This window comes from Phalacrocorax aristotelis, chromosome 17 (assembly GCF_949628215.1).
Source record: "Phalacrocorax aristotelis chromosome 17, bGulAri2.1, whole genome shotgun sequence".
NCBI classification, from domain to species: domain Eukaryota; kingdom Metazoa; phylum Chordata; class Aves; order Suliformes; family Phalacrocoracidae; genus Phalacrocorax; species Phalacrocorax aristotelis.
Genome location: NC_134292.1, coordinates 5,948,857 through 5,967,033, shown reverse-complemented (window position 1 = coordinate 5,967,033; position 18,177 = coordinate 5,948,857). Strand labels below are relative to the sequence as shown.

Below are 18,177 nucleotides of genomic sequence, written 5' to 3'. Positions count from 1 at the left end.
GAACATCATCAGCTGTTCCTCCACATATGTGTTTCAGCAGCAGGAAGTGGGAGAAAAAGCAGCATGACCGTTGTTCATCCCCAAAACAAAATTTCAGAGGTATGTGAATATCTTAGTGGAACACAACAGTTCACCCTGCCCCACTGACTCCTGACCGCCAGCACAGAGATTCACTCCTGCACAAGAAGTCTCCAGGCAGAGCGCAGAGAGCAGCGTGAAACAGGTTGTCCTGACACCCAGGAGTGTGAGCTGAAAGGATGCATTTGAAGCCCCAGCAAAGACAAGCTCTGGGATCTGTCCCACAAACTCCTTTTTTAAGCAATTAAGCTCTTCCTTGCACACGTACAGCTGCAATCACACCTGTGTGCAGAGGGAAAGCTGAAAGCTGTCTTGGCGATGGGGAGTGGAAAATGAGCAAAAAGAGCTCATGCGTCTTTCCTCTTCGTGGGGACCCCCATGACGGATCAGTCCCAAATACCATCACTTCCCTTCCGTTCCTGAGGGAGGGAGCGTTGCTGCTGCTACTGAAGGCACGTGAGGGGCTGCAGCGGCACTGCAAGTACAGCCAACGCCAGCTGGGCTGGCCTCGGAGCGTGGAGCAGCCAGCTCCGCCGACAGGAAACCATTAAAGCGTGAGTCACTTCGCCAGCTTGAACTGGTTACGGCCACACTGACTCAGCAAAAGGGGAAAAACACAAGGGGAAAGACGCTGTGGAAAGAGGGCTTTGACCCAGGCTGACTGCAGCAAGGGGGCTCGTTGAGGGGTGGGGAAGACGAGCAAGGTAAGGGGGTGGCAGGCAATGAGGAAAATGGAGCAAGGGCATTAGAGAAGAGACCAGTTCTGCCTTGCTTACAACATATTATAGGCTGATTTAAGCACAGATGGGCAGCTTGATGAAGAACAGCTAGTTTGTGCAGGGTGCTATTCTGACTTGATCACAGAAAGCTACTAGTCTGATTTCTTTTGGCTTCAGGATTGAGCAAAACTTCTGCAGATGCAGGAAAAACATGTCCCCAGAACATATGCTGGCTGGCTCAGCCACCAGCACAAGGGCACACGGTACCTGGAAAGCCTGCACTAGTGGCATGCGTGTCCTGGCACTGATTTGCAGAAGTAAAGCTGTGGCAGGAGTTATGTAGGCTGCCGTGCTGTAGAGAAGGCACCTCCGCCTCTGCGGCAGGTAGATGAGGAGAGCGCAGATGCATGGTGTTATGGCAGCAGGGCAATCGCCTCTACATCAGCTCAGCTTCCATGCCAATGGAAGACGAGATGGAAAAACTCTGCGAACTTACCTTCTCCCCCTTTGGCCCTGGTGGTCCAATTGGCCCTGGTGGTCCTGCATGTCCCTGCGGAGAGCAGACAGCATGTGAGGAGGCAGGAAAGAGCTATTTGACTGAAGGTCCTCCCTGGTTTCCTGCCAGATCTCGCAAGCCCTGTGTTGTGCACCCCAGCTTCGGAGGGACACATGGGTCATGGCAGAGATGAACTAAATGCTTCTGGAGAAGTTGTGATGGTGTAAACAGATACTAGAGAAATAACTAAACTTAACTCAAGATCAGGAATAGATCATAGTTTAAGAACCATTTTGCATCCTGGAGTGGCAGTTTTATTGCATTTGAGAACAGATAGAAGCTGGAGGATGCAAATAAAGTCCTTACCTGGTAACCCTTTAAGCCAGGTTCCCCTTGAGCACCCATCCTTCCTGGAACACCCTGGAGGGGCAAGCACAGAAAGCACCATGAGAGTAGCCTGTGGGTATTACCCCAAAAGAAGAGGATGCACAGGGCTATGCAAAGCAAAGCGCAGCACTACATGGGAGTGTGGCCACCTATGCCCGTGGACACTGGTGAGCTTTGCTGCAGCATCTGAAATGCGCTTGCTTCGCTTTAACCTCTTACTCATGGAGAGAGATAGTAGGAGTCCGTTCTATGTCTTTGCCTGCCTGTAGCAATAGGTTTCCCACCTCATTCGGATTTGCTACCAGAAATGGCTGCATAGTGTATGCTCTTCATCTGTCCTTCTCTATGCCTTTATTTATAAATTAGCTTTGCACTAAGAGGTCCACCAGCGAGACCATTCTCATGTATGACCTAATCCTAAACTGTTGGGAGGAAATCTTTCGGTCTGGGTTCTGAGGCCAAGAAAGGAGTTTTCTGGGTTGTGATTGAGGGCACCGCAAGGGCTGTTTATTGCATCTTTAGCAGACTAAACAAAAGGGTTTAAATCAGATCATCTCATTAAAGTGAATTGCAAACTTTCTATATAATCCCATTTAGTGTGGAAGAAAGCCCTTTCCACAAGACAGAGATGCATTCAGTCCAACAGACTGCTGCTTAGATATTGCTTTGCTTTGTGTGAAACAATCCGTGGAGGATTTGCCAAAGAATATGAAGGGAGGGTATATGGGGAGGCCATAATTTTTGGTGCAGGAAAACACTATCAGCGGAACCGTTACTCCACCGCTCTTTTGCTACTGTTCTGAAACATTACTGCAATTCCTGGTTCATAAATAACTCCTGCTTTTTCACTAAGTTCTACCAAATACAGTGCAAGAAGTTTGCTTACCAGCCTGCAATGCATGAGGAGGTGCTTATTACTTACTGCTGCATTTGTCTCGTGCCTAAAGCAAATTAACTTTCTTCCCTCTACACCATGCTATTGCTGTTCTCTCTGAAAGCCTCACCTTCAGTCCCCAACTCAAATCCTTTCCTATGCTATATTTCTTCTTGCTGTAAGTGTTTTAGATAAGTAGATCAAGAGTGGGTGTAGAAACAGGGCAGAAGTCCAAGGCAGAGTTCCTTATAACAACATAGTTTGACTTGGAAGCAGCTCTTGCCATGAGTGTGCAGTCTCAAAGGGAAAGATCTTAGCAAAAAATAGCTGATCAGCTCACTCCCTTCTCAAGAAAAATCCCCAATATTTCAGCCCATCTGGGGAGCTGTGAAGAACCGCCATGATGCAACGTGAGCTGGGTTCATGGGACACCAACACAGCCACCACTATGGAGTCTCTCCTGTGCTGATCAGAGCAAGCGTTAAGCTGTTTTGGTCAATTAAATCCATCTAACACAATTTCAGTTTCTGTGCTCTGAAGCCTCTGTTGGGCTCTCTGCTTCATTCAGGCCTGTGCCCACCACTGCTAGTCATGTTTCTGTGTGTTGTGTTCAACCATTTGCAGAGCTCTTCTCACCATAGGTCCCAGGGTACCTCGGGATCCTTTAGGGCCTTGGTTCCCCTTCGGCCCCTCCTTCCCTGGAGATCCTGTCTCGCCGAGCTGCCCCTGGTAGCCCTTGCTGCCCTGCAGAACAAAAGCACTGACATTAATGTAGGACAAAACTGCTTTTACAGATAAGTATCAAAGATGAGCAAAGAAAAGGAGATCCAGAGAAGACATTATCAATGGGAGATGTACCTACCTTCTGGCCAGGCTTGCCCTTTTCTCCCTGTTTCCCTGGTTTCCCTTCTGGTCCCTAGGAGAGCAAAAAAAGCTGTTGGAATGGGAAAGCAAATCCCAACCAGCCACTCCCAAGCCACCTCCCTGGTACACTCAACCCTGAAAGCATCTTCACCCACCCTATTCTATCCTCATGGCAGCCAACAAGGAGGCTAGGAAGTCATGCAGGTAAGGCCACAATTCACAGGTACTACAGCTGGAGCATGGCTCAGCTTGTTCTTGAGCTGCTACAACACGTAGAGGAGAAGGAAACCCTGTTGCTTAAAGGTGGAAAGATCTCTGTGCCCAGGTGACTATAGGGCAATACGGCTGAAAGGTGATATTTTTCATCTTCAGCTCCCATGTCAAAGACAGGCAGGTGATGGAAAACCACCATCTGATGTGTCTATCTGTCCTCAAGAATGCGAAAGAGGGATCTCAGAAGTGCTCCCTGAAGACAGCACCTACTGAACTGCAAAATAGAACCTACCCAGCCACTGCTGCAGAAAGGGTTGAAATGTGGAAAACACATTTACCCTGGCCCCCACCAAATGTTTCCTCTGGTCTGCAGACAGAGCTGCCATCTGTGCCCTGCTGTTTTACAGAGTTGTATCTTTCACCATCAGCTATGGCACTGAATTGGATATCAATACTTTTTATATGGTTTTAGTAAACTGGCAGTGGAACCATTGCCTCAACAGCAATTCTCCTTATTTTTACCTTGTAAAAAGAGGCGGTGGTTTCATTTTCTACCTACACGCCATGCACAGCTTTCTGCTTACAGTGCAAAACCTTCCCTCTATTTGTATTATTATTACTGCAACATGCAGCACACAGAAATCACGATATACTGATCAGGCATTAGAAATGGTGTGGGATGCAAAACTTCAGGTGGGAGCCACAGGAATAAGAGACAGAAACTCTGGCCTTCCTTGTGCACCTAGCATGGGTGCCTCACAGGCAGCAGAACCTGCCGCCCCTCCTTGCACACACAGAGCAGAAACTAGCTGTGATAAGCAACTAAGTATAGCACACTCTCCTTAGGGAGCCCAGGGAGTTCATTTTTTCAGTGTTTGACCCCGTTGGCTGCAAGGCAGACAACATATTTTGGATTTGACAGAAAGAAGGAAAAGTATCTCTGAAGAAAATAACTCATGCTTTTTGGCAATCGTGAAAAACTTTTCAACAGCATCTGCACACCAGCACAGCATCTCTCCCTCTGCTCTCCTGCCTCCCGGTTAAGAAGGTATAATTTTCACCATCGTTGATGTTGCTGTTTCAGCCAAACAAAAGGAACTTATAAAGCTAGCTGTGTTGGAGGGTTTTCACTCTGATCTTAAACACGGGCCTCATAAGTGCCTGCTCTTAACACAAAGGAGCAATTCAGACTTATTATATCCCTAAAGAATTGTGCCAGTTCTTCATTTCCCCAAAGGGAACAGCTCCATTTTACCTAAGTCAAACATTTCAAGAGCCCACCCTGCCAACACTATTAGAGCTTCACAAAGGATAGGTCCTTGCTGAGGTGTACACAAGTCCTGTTTTGTTGCCTCTTCCATACTGCTTGGGGTTTTTGTTTGCTATTTTTTGCTGCCACTTTCCAAGAGATCACTTTTGGAGTTATTTTCCCACACACGCTGAGCAGCCGCGCTACATGATGAACTGTGGGTGCCAAGCCTTCAGCGTCACCCACATGATTTACACTTTTGACAGGAGTACAAAGAAATCCTCACCAATGAAAGCATCAGCCTGGGAACTGGCCATCCCCATCCAGCTCTGCAGCTAGCTCACCTCTAGACCTGATACCAGGTCCCTCCACTTCCCCACGTATCGGTTGTGATATGTGTAGCAAAGCAGCAAGACTGCTCACAGACCCTGTTCTGCAGCAATACAGTGATGCTTAAGCAGCTTGAAAATTTGGAGAGTGAATAGTGTAATCACTCACAAAAGTTTACTGTCAAAACAAGATGTAAATGAATAAAGACACAACTGGGATTTCTAATTAGTTGCATAGTATTTTTCCATCAGTATCCCTGGACTGTGCACTAAGATCTTTTGGAAGCATGGGCAATAGAAGTTTCTTGTAAATGGGAGAAAGCCTGTTTTAAGCTAAATCTGTTTCTGGCCCCAGTGATGGCCAAGCCCTTGATCTTCTCCAGCAGAGTCATTTTGCACACTCAGATGTGCTCCTGAATTGCTGTGCTGTAACAGCTCTTGAAAAAATACTTCCATGTTTCAGTTCCATCCCCAGGATGAGGATGCATTACACTGTCTGTAAAAAAGGCAGACACCAGTGCATTGATGAGATGTACCCTTTTATCATTGTGCAGGGCAGATGGACCCCATTCACAGAGGAGGTCACAAGGATCTCACAGCTACTTCAGAAGAGTTTGAAGTGCAGCCTGGTTCCCCCCACCTGGATCCATCTCCCATTGATGCAATGACTGAAACTTACTTCTACCCTGCACTGGGAAATGTCTTTGCTTTTTGAGAAGACACGTTCAGGCCTTAAATCTTCCCATCTAAGAAACAAAATTTCCACACTGCTCCTAAAATCTGCCATCATTCAAGTTCATGCTTGTACCCGCAATCATGAAGTACAGGTATAGGGTTAGAGTCATCTGGGAGAGGGAAAAAAGCAACACAGAAACCCAACTTTGACGGTCCAAGCCCTGCTCACAAAAATAAATGTGATCCACAGAAGACTGTGCCATGTTCAAACAGGGTCTCAGCTTTCTCTGGGTTCCTTCAGCTTGTCTTTCCCTGTTGGTGGAGTCCAAATACAGATATGGGCTCAAATAAACTCCCTGTACCGATTTTCCCCTTATGACACATTGGCCTCATTGAGCAGGGATGCTCGTCTACTCCAGAAGGCTCTCCTGGGTCCTCCAGCTGGGGTGCGGCTCCTTCTTGATTGCCGGAGTGAAAAAAACTGGCAGCGTCTCCAACTCTTGTCAGTGATAGTGAGACCAGCTGTCACTCGCAGTAAACCACGGAGATCTTCCTTTGAGCCTCCTTCACTGTTGTTAGCTCTCATCTGCTGGTTAAAAGCTTTGCTGGTATAAATAAATGGGTCAAACTGTGCTGGCGACACCATCAGCAGAGACGTGGCTTGGATCTTGCAGCCTGAGTCACCTCCTCAAATGGAGTAAGGTCTATCAGCAAAGGATATTTCTCTACCAGCATGCTTTCTAGGACTTTGGCCAGCAGAGCTCTGCTGGTGAGCGAGAAGCCTACTATATGCCTGATTTTCCTGGATGTGCTTTCTCCAGCTGCGCAGGAATTTTGCCCAGATGAATGTAGAGGCAGTTCAACACTTGTCTGGGGTTCCCAGACACACGGTATCTCTACTTGTGATGTTCCAGATGTGGTTGCTGTTTGTTGCAACCACGGACATTCACAGGGCACACATGCAGTGGTTTGCACAGTTCCCAGGAATCACCGTACTGTCACGTGCCACACCCTACGCAGGCAAAAGCAAGCCCAGCAACAACTTTGGAAGCCTTCAGGAAAGGTCAGATCCTTTCATTCTCCATTCTTTTGACTCATATGTCCAGGGATGGAAAAATCAGGGCCAGAACGGGGGGAGGGGAAGGATAAAACTAAAATTCAGTGAGATCGTAACTTCATCCAGGGTATCCAGAGTACATCAGGAATCTAGCATCTTTTGGTACCTCTTTCACTGCAATGTGAAGTTACTAGGGTTCCTACTCTCTTCAGCAGAAACAGCAATAAGGGGCAGAAAAATGTACAAAAGCCTATACATAAGAATAATTAATTCCAAGTTCTTTTTGCTGGATTCAAATCAGTTGGGTTAGTGTGCCAAGGCACTAAACACTTGACGCTGTTATTCTCAGGGTTTGTACACATTTTGTTGTATGCTTTGCGTTACTGGTTTGCTGAGAAAACAAATCTTCTTTCCAAGCTTCTTCTGTGAGTGGGACTATTTTTAAATGGTGATTTCTCTTTATATACTGCACTCTTCACTAGAGAAGCATATCAGTACCTCCTGATGATGATGGTATTATCTGACCAGGGACAGTGGAAAGTGGTTTTACAAAGCCACGTGCCTTCAGGTATGCCAAAATATCCAAGGAGAGCAAAACCCAATTAGCATCTTAGGTCTAGCATGTTTAGAATTTAATTGCCAGCTTCAGTAAGGACCCAATTTTATAAGTTTATTTTAGAATGGCCTTAGATATTCTCCTAAGGGAAAAGCTGGATGGTTTATTTTCCAATGCAAATTGATGAATTTTTAAGGAAAAAAGAGACTTTCAGCTGCTAATGGCCTTGGTCTCTTGCATGACACAGCAGTAACATTTGTGGGAGCAAACAGATGAGCGGCCCAGCTTTAAATTCTCAAGACATCAACAGTTGAAATATATGTTACTACAACATCTAGGAAAACAGAATAAGGAAGTTGAATGAACTGCAGAGAGATATATCTCAAATGGAGCCAAACAACAGTGTTAAAATCCAGTCCCAAACTCCCCCCACATTCAGAGATGCTCTGCTACATGCACTAGATCCAGGGAAGTGGTTACTGAGGCATGATTCACCATCCTGGTTTGACTCAAGGGGAACTGTGGCTCTTGGCACTTCAGAGGATAGATATGTTTCTGCTTTGCTTGCAGACTTACAGCACTGCACAGGAGGGAAGCTCTATGAAGGCACAGTACTGACAAGAAAGCTTCCCAAAGTCTATCTCAGGCAGGTTCAGGATTACTCAGGACTGTTGTGGAGCAGGAGCTTACTTTCAAATTCTTTGGGTGCCATGGAGTGAAGCTCTGAGGTCACTCCTCCCTACCAAAAATGAGGCAGGAAGAATTAGAAGAACCAGAATGCAGCTACTGAGTAAAGAAAAGAAAGTGCCAATGGTGACCAGAAGAAAAAAAAATGGTGCTAGTTCAAGGCACTGGACATAGAAAGGGCAGAAAAGCTAAAGCAGCAATAAAGGTAGGAAGCATGAAACATAGGATGACCATGCCCATATTGTTCAGGGCCCAGCCAGTGAGGTCATTTAAAGGGAAATGAAAAAGCCCCATATCATTTCCTACCGCTCAGCAACGTCTCCATACGAGAACCTCTACTTAATAAACTTTGATCGAGAGAAGCCTCCCCCCATGGAGGACAGTTCACAAGCACTCAGGAAATTAGTGGGATTATTGGGGCCAGGCATTTGAAGACATAAATGTTTTGGATTTATAAGAAACACATTTTATAATCACTCTGCCTAGCAGTCGTTTGGAAGGGGAGGGAACAGGGCAGCAGCTCCTGAACGAGTATAGGGAAAGAAGAAAGACTCAACTGTTCTCAAGAAGAAAGACTTGATTGTACTGTGAGGTTCAGAGGGCTTCACTGGGATCACTATGAAGTAATGAGGTCTTGGTCTGCTTGTGGAAACCCAAATGGTGAGTGCAGGTAGAGCTGGATGGCTGAATTCGAAGAAAATGTGAGATGGGGAAATCCTATTAAAAGATCTCGGATGGAAAGACTACAGCTAGCATCACTATGACTTCCCTTTCAGCTGAGTTCCTCAGATTAAAACGTGGAAACCAAACCAAAATCTTGTATCCCAAACTCACTGCTTTAGTGCAAATTCTTACCTGCACGTGGAAGTTGCTCTGAAATATGCCACTTTTGGTTTCGTGGATGAGGAGGTCTATTTAACTTGTTTTTTCTAAGCAGCCACAGTGTAAGGCAGCAAAGAGAATCATGTACAGAGCACTGCTGTGTGCTCTGAGCTGGTCCAGTTTGGTCTGATAGCCCTGAACTGCATCTAATTTGTTGCTTCTGGGAAAATCCTGCTTTTTCCGCTCTTTGCCCCTATTTCCTCATCTCTAAGGAAGCACAGGAGACAAAAGTGCCACCAAAAGGCTTGATGGGTGGGTGGGAAGTGCAGAAAAAGGGCAAGCCCTCATCTCCACTGAGCTGTGAAGCTTTCCTACATGATGACACCAAAATGCTCCAAAGAACTAGCCAGTGTTAGAAGCTGACAACTGAGAAGAGAGCACTTGGGCAGTGTAACTCTGATTTACACTAATGAGCACTACTTGTGCTCTTTTATCCCTCCCCCAAACACTAAGGGTTAATATCTTCCTTTTGAAGGACACAGATGCCCTGGGGTTGTGGAAGAGGAGGGGAATGAAATCCTTTCTTGCAATAAGGAGGGGAATCTTGGAGTAACTGCACAAAAAGTGCGTCTCCTTCGTCTGAGTCAGGAAAGAAACTGTGCCAAGTCAATGGGATTTATTTCAAATTCTGGCTCATTTTGACTCCTATTAACTCCAAACGAAGACCAGCTGGGATCAGCCTGCCTTCCCGAGCAGCAGAGAGACCAGGCAGAGCTGGCCGACTCACTGCAAGGGCGAACTGGCCCCTTGGCTGCAGGAGAGCAACCTCGGTCGCTGCAAGCAGCGGTTCCCCAGGGATTGGCAGAGCTCTGTGATTCCCTGCAGGATTCCCAGGGCTTACAGGCAACCCTGGTCCACTCCGAAAGGTTTCAGTGGATTTGGTGGGCTGGGTCACAGATACCAGAATAGCAGACAAGGGGGAAGAAACCCCCCACAATAAAATCTCCCAAACAACAAAATCCAGCATGCACCTCTCCATAAAATGGGATATCTAGACTTCCACAGAAGAGGCTGAACCTGGGGCCATCAGCAATGCACTGATTATTAAAGCAAAAGAAGGAGAAGCTGATTGAAGCTGAGGCCAGAGACGCCCAGAGGTGACAGCACTGCTTCTAGAAGGGGCAGGAGAGAGACCTGTGGACTGCAGCTATGTGGAGAGGCACTCGCCCTGACCCTTGCTCTCATGCTATTCAAAGCAAAGAGTTTAAGCACGTTTGACTACATTCCTGAGCAACTTTATTCACCTTTGATTTTTGATGCAAGGCAAATACTTGCTTATGGCTTTGCTGGGTACTGTTCCACATGAGTAATGATACTCCAGGGCTGTTACACAATGACATACCATAGCCAAGTGCAAGCACCTTCAGCTATAGAAATTGGACTCCAGTGTAAGAACTGGCCCTGCTGATGTAGCAGCTATTGGATGGGGCAGGCTGTAGGGTGGGAAAAGTATGTCCTGTTTTGTCCCCTCATCCCTTGCGGAAGGGGTAGCTGTGGCTTGGGTGTGGATCATGCACAAGCCCCAGAGATATTCAGCTCTGCAGCAAAGGGCCCATGCCCTTTGACAAGCACAGCTGTCTCAGGAAACATCTGAAATGTGTCTGGCCTGTGGGCCAATACCGCCCGTACTGAGCCACTGCACAGGAGCGGGGCTGGGGAGCTCCTGGTCCCCCTCCGCCTCTGCCATCGACCGACCTCCTGCATGATGCCAGGCAAGTCACTTTATTACTTTGTGCGTCTACTACTAATGTGTTATTCAAGGGCAAGATTAGGAGTAACAATACTAATTTCCTAGGTTAAGGGTGTGAGTAGCTTGCTGTTACCACTGACACACTGCCAGGGCTGTGACAGCCCTCCCCTGCACACTGAGCCCAGTATTCTCCATTCCTTCCATTGCTCAGTCAGAGGGTAACCCCATGCCCTCCAGTTGTGGGATTTTAAGAAACTGCTTTCAAGTAAGAGCTCCACAGACAGCCTGTAGACCAGGGCACAAAAACCAGTTTTTCCAGGAAACAACAGCTCAGCACATTATCAAAAAAAGCAGAGATTCCTGCATGGACAGTAGAGATTAAAACCAGAAGTGACTCCAGGATTGTCCTTCAGCAGCCTGAGTGATTTCAGGGAGCCGAATGCCATGTAAGTCGTGTGGCGCTGCCAGCTGTCGCTGAGCTCATGTGTTCGGAGTGAATGTCTGGATTCAGCGGCAGCAGAGCGATGCGCTTTGAATCATGTTTTCTGTGGCAGGAAAGAGAAAAGAACAAAGAGAAAAAACCCACTCTGGGACAAATGCTGCTGTAAGCGATGTTTGGACCACCCTATTATAGAGCAGTATGTCGGATGACAATAAGCTCCTGCTCTACCCTGGCATTACAGAGCCCAGAAACCAGCCCCATCTCAGATGTGACCATAGTGTGCCTTTTCTGGAGTGAGTCTGCTAGCTCAGAGCAGAAGGTCCATCCTGACCAGCAAGTCCTCCTTCTACTTCAGGATTGTAGCCTGTAGATGATGGAGAAAAAAGAACACAGTGGGAAGGATGCTGAGGAGGACACCATCCAACATTACGTGCAGAGTTGCTGCTGCTCTGGGACGCGACATGGCTGAGACCACAGCGCTGGAGCCAAGATCCACGAGTTCACCCAGCACTCTGTACTGGGCTGGACAGTGGCTTTAGCCTTTTTCAAATCACTGTGAGTTCCCTCAAGAAAACCTTCTCAGCTCTCTACCCCAGCCCAGCTCTGTCACTCTGCCTTCTTGGAGACCAAACAAAAGGACTTTGGACCTTGTCGTATCAGAGCAAAAGGATTTACCAGCCCTTAGAGCTCTTGGTCTGCTGGTGCACATCTGCACCATGCAGTAGGGCTGGCACATGCGGCCAGATCTTCTCTGATGTAATTGTCTATGGTGATTTATACCATTAAAGTGTCTGGCTCAAAGCTTTCTGAGTCCTGACGTGGCTTTAATGACATTGCAGATAGGATTTCAGGTTAAAAAGGAAGTGGAAAAGAAAAGAACTCGGCTCCCAGTTTTGCTGAACAATGAGGGATTTTCTTGTTTCAGAGCTTGTTGTATTTCATTACCTACAGGCTCTCCAATTGCTTTCCTGGAACTGTAAAAACCTTGCTATCAGATGTCTGCCTTGTATGACAACCAGCACATTATGAAAACCACAGTGCACGGCTACGGAGAGCAGCTGGAAACCCACCACCTCCCTCCTGCCAACTGGCTTGGGCTTTTTGCGCAGCCACTGGTGGATCAGTTGTTCTCTGAGGGAAGGGCTGAAATGCGGTATTTTCTGTAGGTGGAGAGGAGAAGCAGCAGAGAGGAGCACTTTTGGGGATTTTACTCTCAGGGACCACTTGCCTGCGTCCAGGTTGGTGGTTGCATACCAGTAACTTCAACCTTTGGCTCTTATCATACCCTGTTGCTAACAGCGGGATCAACCGGCAGCTGGATCCTTTGTAAATGTACATTACTCTCCAACAATGCTGTTCAGATATTTGAGGCCCTGTGGCAATATCCCCTCATACAGTGACAGGTTGGGAAATAAATTAGCGTTTTACTTTGGCAAACTACACTGTGACACTTGCATTGCTGATGGATGCCTTGCCAGGGTTTGACGGGCCATTGTATCTTCCAGTCTCCCCACAAACTGCAGAGACATATCCTTGTCTTTCCTTGCCTGTACAGAAAGTCTGGATCTCCAGTGGACAACAACTGCTCCCTGCACTGTTGACCCCAGGATCTGCATCTTCAGCCAGACTCTCTGAATGGAGATCCCCAAACTGTCCCTGGTGCTCTGCAAGGGGAAGAGATTTTCAACTCTTTGCTGCTCAAACGAGCCAACAAGGGGTCAAATGGCCAAGTCCATAAGAGAGTCAAGATCAAGTGAAGGCAACAAGTTCCTATTGGAAAATGATGGAAACCGCTGGGAGGAGACAATATGAGAGAGAGCAGCTCAGGAAAGGTGCACATCTCTGATGTGGTTTTTGCAATCTCAAGTGGATCTTGCACTCTGCTGTGTGTAAGTGTTTTAGGTGCTCTGTTTTCTCTCTTATGGCCAGGGGGACAACTGGCCCATCCATCTGCTAAGCAGGAACTGGAATTGGACGGAACAGTGTGAACTTGGACAAAGTGACCAAAAGATAGAGGATACTTGCGTATCTCAGCTCCAGCTGCCTCGAGTCCTGCCAGCCACAGCTGTGAGACTCATGGACCATCTCAGTTGCCAGGTTTGTTTGCTGAAATCCACTGGCTTTGAAACTTGTACAAACTAGCCCTGGAGGCTCAGCTGGGGCCTCCCTGCTGCTTTTGTTTGAGATTTAAAACTACAGTGGAAACCGGTTTTCAGATATGTTAATACTGAAAATGGCTGAGCCAAGTTAAAACTAATGAAGTTTGAAAAATATTTCTCAAGCACCAAGGGAAGTTTGCTTATGCTCAATTGGTAATGTTGTACCAGCATTGGGATGGCTTTCTGGGAACAAGAACCTTGCTCAGTAAAGCCAGACTTGTCCTTGCTGTAAGGATCGATCGCCAGATGAATGTCTCTTCTGTATGACCACGAAGGGCACCTGTAGGGATGGATCGCTGCATGAACGTCTCTCTTCTGCATGACCCAGAAGGACAGCACAGACTCTTTATGCTTCCTCGAGCTTTAGCACCTGTGAAGGTGCTCCGGTACATCCCTTCATCTGCCATCTCCCAGGGAGCTCTACGACTGGGTGGAGCGAAGAACTGCTAACCTCTTTCCATCTCTTGTGCTGGCCCATCGCCATGTGGCGTGCAAGCTTGTACGTGCCCTGCCAAGTTCCCCAGCTTCTACCTGCTCTGCAGCTACACGGGGTGCTGTCAGCACCAGGCCTTTGCCCCAGGCCAGGATGTGCAAACTGGGCCGTAAATGTACTAGCAATAAAGGCAGATCATTTCAGAGCAATCAGGCACCTAATTTCCTACATCTGTCAAGAGGACACTTGATAGTGAACTGTCACATTCCTTTAGACGTAAGCAAAACAGAAATTAAGACTAAATATGTCCTTGGTCTTAAGGAAGAATCTCCAAGAAGTGGTGTAGCTGCAGGGACTTGTGGCGAAAAGGGTTTTTCCACAGGTGGTCACTGTTTGTGGAGGCCATGACTCTGTGGGTCCCCTCTAGTGCTGAGGCAGAGGGCAACACAGGGCCAAGCCAAAGTGTAGGAGAAGCTTGTCTCTATGTCCACGACTGCAGATGGGCATCAGCTTCCTCAAGCTAATAAGAATCTCTTCCAGAAGCAGAAGATGAGCTACACACTCCCAGACGGAGGTCAGTTTGTTGGCACGGGTAACTAGACAGATCCTTGTGTGTGTCTCTCCCACTAACAGCACAGAAGCATTAACAACTTCCCTGTCACCTCTGTAGATGAGCAGGATATCTCAACAATACTGGAGCAGAAGCAAACATCTCTAGCCCAGGGAAAAGTCAGTGGATCCAGGCAGGAATGAAGTGAAGCATGGATGTAAGGACTCCTGGGTGTCATGTCAGGAGAGGTGAAACGAAAATGCGATAGCTATAGGTGAAGTTCTCTTTAAAACCATCTAAACTGAGTATTGGACAGCACAACACTATCACATCAGATGTATTAAAACCATATGCAACATGTGAAATGTGTAAACACGCAGCATCTGCAGCACACCCAAACTCAACGTGCCTCCTCCCTGCACTGCAACCTTCCCCAGGCAATTTCCATGCCACCTTACAAAGCCGGGACAGGAGTTTGTCACCATGCAACTTTGGCATTTGCCCTTGGGTGAATACCTTCAGGATTTTTCCCTGGCAAGATTTTTTTACTCTTTGTCCAGCAGTCCTAAAAACCTGTCAATTGTACACGTTTGTGGTGGGCTGTGCCTGCAGTGACTTTTGTGGCATGTCTTGCAGAGGGTGGGTTGACTTTATATTCCAGCTTCCAGTCCTCAGCTGAAAAGGGGGGGGTTGCAGTTATCTCTAGCGGTTTGCGTCTCTGAGCTGTAAACTTTATCTTGGCAGAAGTCTAAGGGACATCCCACTAATATCTGTACATTTTCTCCACGGGAAGGTAGGATAAAAGTCTCAAAGGGAAGATGAGAAGAGAAAAACTATTTGTACTTGTATTAGAGGACTTCCATCTTTAAATTACCTCAGTGAGTACAGGAACACCAGCCTACATATTAGGTAATGGCCAGGCGTTTGGCAGAGAAGGCAGTGCTATCTGGAGCCTGTGAAGGTCTCTGAAAGCCTGCTTGAATTTAGACATAAGGATATGCAAAGAAGCGTATTAAAATAGTAGATGGAAATATAGCCCTCTGCAGTAAAAAAAAAAAAAACACAAAACACAAAAGGGAGTGATTATGAGCAGGAATCTTGGCTCTATTGACTCTTTTTTTTAAAATAAAACAGAAAACGGCATCATGTTCCCAGGGACATGCTGGCAAACAGCAGGGATGGAGTCTGAGGGAATCTATATTTTATACTTTATAACTTAATATGGCTTTTGCATGTTTTTAGCATTTTTATTGGTTCTTAAAACATGCACAGTATAAACATGTGAACCAGCCAGAAGTACAGCACATGGAGGGCTGGGTGCTGAGGGCGGCTGTCCAGCCATGCCAGCTTGCAGCTGGGAGGGAGCTGGGATATTGGGGACCACCCCTCACCCGTGGTACGGTCCTGAGCCTGCAAAGAGCTCCCTGTGGGTACAGGGGGCTGTGGCCAAGGATGGCCTTATTTGGGGCAGGACTGCAGACTTATTCTGCACATTTATGGTGCTGCACTGCAGTATTAAGCCAATGTTTCCACTTTCTAGTCAAGTCAGTGCTCAAAACCCAACCTCGGCCCAAAACCAACACAAATCCAGCCCCTTTACTGCTTCCATCCCCTCACACCCTTCTCCCTGCCCTCCTTTTAGCCAGCTACAATGTCACCAAAGGGAAAAACAACACGCTTCAACATCGAGCATCCACCCAGTGCTCAGGGGTACCTGCCTGCCCTGCTGCCTCCCACCCGTCCCGGGCAGGGACTTCAGAGCTTCCATCACTCTTGGACTACTCATTCCTTCTGACACGCCGGGGAGGCTCGCGTGCCTTCCAGAGGCTTGTGCTACGGGTAAGCCTTGAGAGTCCGTGCTTCCCACAATAATTACAATGAATAAATCATGTTGTCAAGTTGATAAACTCCACGTTTCAAGCAGAAGGGCCTGACTTGGCTTGCAGAGCACCACTGAACGAGCCTCAGGCCAAATCCTGCCTGACTCTTCTGGCCCTGCAGCTCTCACCTCAGAGCCAGAATCACACTTTCTATGGCACTGAGATCAGACCTCCAAGTGAACCAGACATGCCTAGGATATTCATTGAGGATTCAGGAATAATTGCCTGTTAATTTCTTCTATGTATTTTCTATATTTAGGGAGGAAACCTTAGAAGGGAAAACCAGAAGTAAGCAAATAATCATCAAACAAACAAGAGAGGGCAAAAGCTGGCCATTTCCAAACTCGAGGCCAAGACCAGCTGTGACAGACAGGGGAAACTCAGCTCCCCACAGCCCTCTGTAATACCCTGAGAGGTGGTCCATTTTACAGATGCAGTAGAGAGGCACAGCAATGCTACACAACCTGTCCCAAAGTCTCTGCAAAGCCTGTGGCAGACCAGAGAAGGGATCCACATCTCAAGTATGCATCCCAATTAAAAGACCGAACCTTCTGCTGGATGTAGTTTTTCACAAAAAATAACACACTTTATGACAACACTTGCAACAAGTCACATCTTGGATAACCTCCTGCCCTAAGCAGAGTGTCCTGCTTCATCGCCTGCATCTCCCTTTCAGTCTGCCCATGGGTGTTTTGCTGCAACAGGGCATGCCCTGTTACAGTGGTATTAATGGCTACGCTAATTACCACCTTGTCCGGAAAACAAAAAAAAAAAAAAGGAAAAAGGAAAAGCCTTTCTTATTATGGTTTAAATGAAATCCAGCCTCCCAGACACAAGACTGCAAACTTTCTTTTGTCCTCTTGTTGCAAAAGGATCTCATCTCTTCAGATGAGCTGGCTTGCCTTGTGTGCCCCAGAGCCCAGCACATGCCAGCCGTGCCCGATGCCTGAGCTGGGGAGCACACACTGCACCTCCGGGCTCACTCTGCAGCCATTGGGAAGGTTAAAGCCATCTTGCATGCAGGGATTTACACAAGAGCATGCACCACTCTGCTGATCCTCTTGGGGTTAGATGCAACTACTAGTTTGGAAACCAGAGTGCAGATGGCCCTATGGAGAGTGCAGGAGCTGTGTTGGCCCAATACCTGTACCCTGGTGATCCGAGATACACACACGGCCGCCCGTGAGCTCAGGGAGGGGAGTATAGTTCCTACAGGAAACCCACGGACCAGCTACGGGGGCAAGTGGGCTGGTTTTGCAGACTCACTCGGACACCTGTGATGCCGGGATATCCAGGAGGCCCTTCTTTTCCCTTCAGCCCTTCGTTGCCTTTTTCTCCTTTCTCTCCTTCCAGGCCTTGCTCTCCTTTGTCTCCCTGTGGAAGAGAGGAGGGGGGGAGCTTTTCATACCCACACAACACATGGGTCACTGTACATGGCTCTTGCAAGGAAAAAACCCACCACATAATTAATATTTCAGGAGTCTAAGAGGAAGAGAGCCTGCAAGCAAAAGGATGAATGAGGATGAGTCATAATACACTTGACATTTAAAAAATGAGCAAAACCAGGTTTCTTTTTTTATGAAGTCTCTTGGCTGGAGGAGAAGGAACTCCCCCATTACACAGGGTAATTTGAACCCCTTTGCTTTTCCTGCAATAAGGCCTGAACCTTCAAGTTTCCCTTGTGTCACCCAGAAGCCCTGAGCTCAGGATGCCGAAAGATTTTTAATAGGATGGCTTTGTCTGGAGTGGCTGCTGGGGTCTTGCTGCCAAATAGGAATTAGCCCAGGGCTTGACCAAACACTGCAAAACATCGGTCAATCAATCTCAAGTGTCATCTTGCCCCTGTGAAGCGTTTGTGGACGGAGCAGTAGGTACCACGTCAAATCACCATTCCTACATTTGATGGCACAAGATTTTATGGAGATTATCAAAAGGCCCATTCTGTACTGACAGCAGC

The 18,177-nt window shown here is 47.3% G+C and overlaps 1 protein-coding gene across 5 annotated transcripts in view; it reads right to left on the bottom strand.

Annotated features, from left to right (window-relative positions):
• Window positions 1-18,177, bottom strand: part of COL27A1 (collagen type XXVII alpha 1 chain) — a 214,281-nt gene that overhangs the window by 21,231 nt on the left and 174,873 nt on the right. For all 5 annotated transcript variants that reach the window (XM_075112252.1, XM_075112254.1, XM_075112253.1 and 2 more), the window contains 5 exons: window positions 17,487-17,594; window positions 3,417-3,470; window positions 3,191-3,298; window positions 1,660-1,713; window positions 1,294-1,347 (listed from right to left, as the gene is read on the bottom strand). In XM_075112252.1, the coding sequence (XP_074968353.1) occupies window positions 1,294-1,347; window positions 1,660-1,713; window positions 3,191-3,298; window positions 3,417-3,470; window positions 17,487-17,594 (378 nt within the window). The remainder of the gene's footprint in view (window positions 1-1,293; window positions 1,348-1,659; window positions 1,714-3,190; window positions 3,299-3,416; window positions 3,471-17,486; window positions 17,595-18,177) is intronic.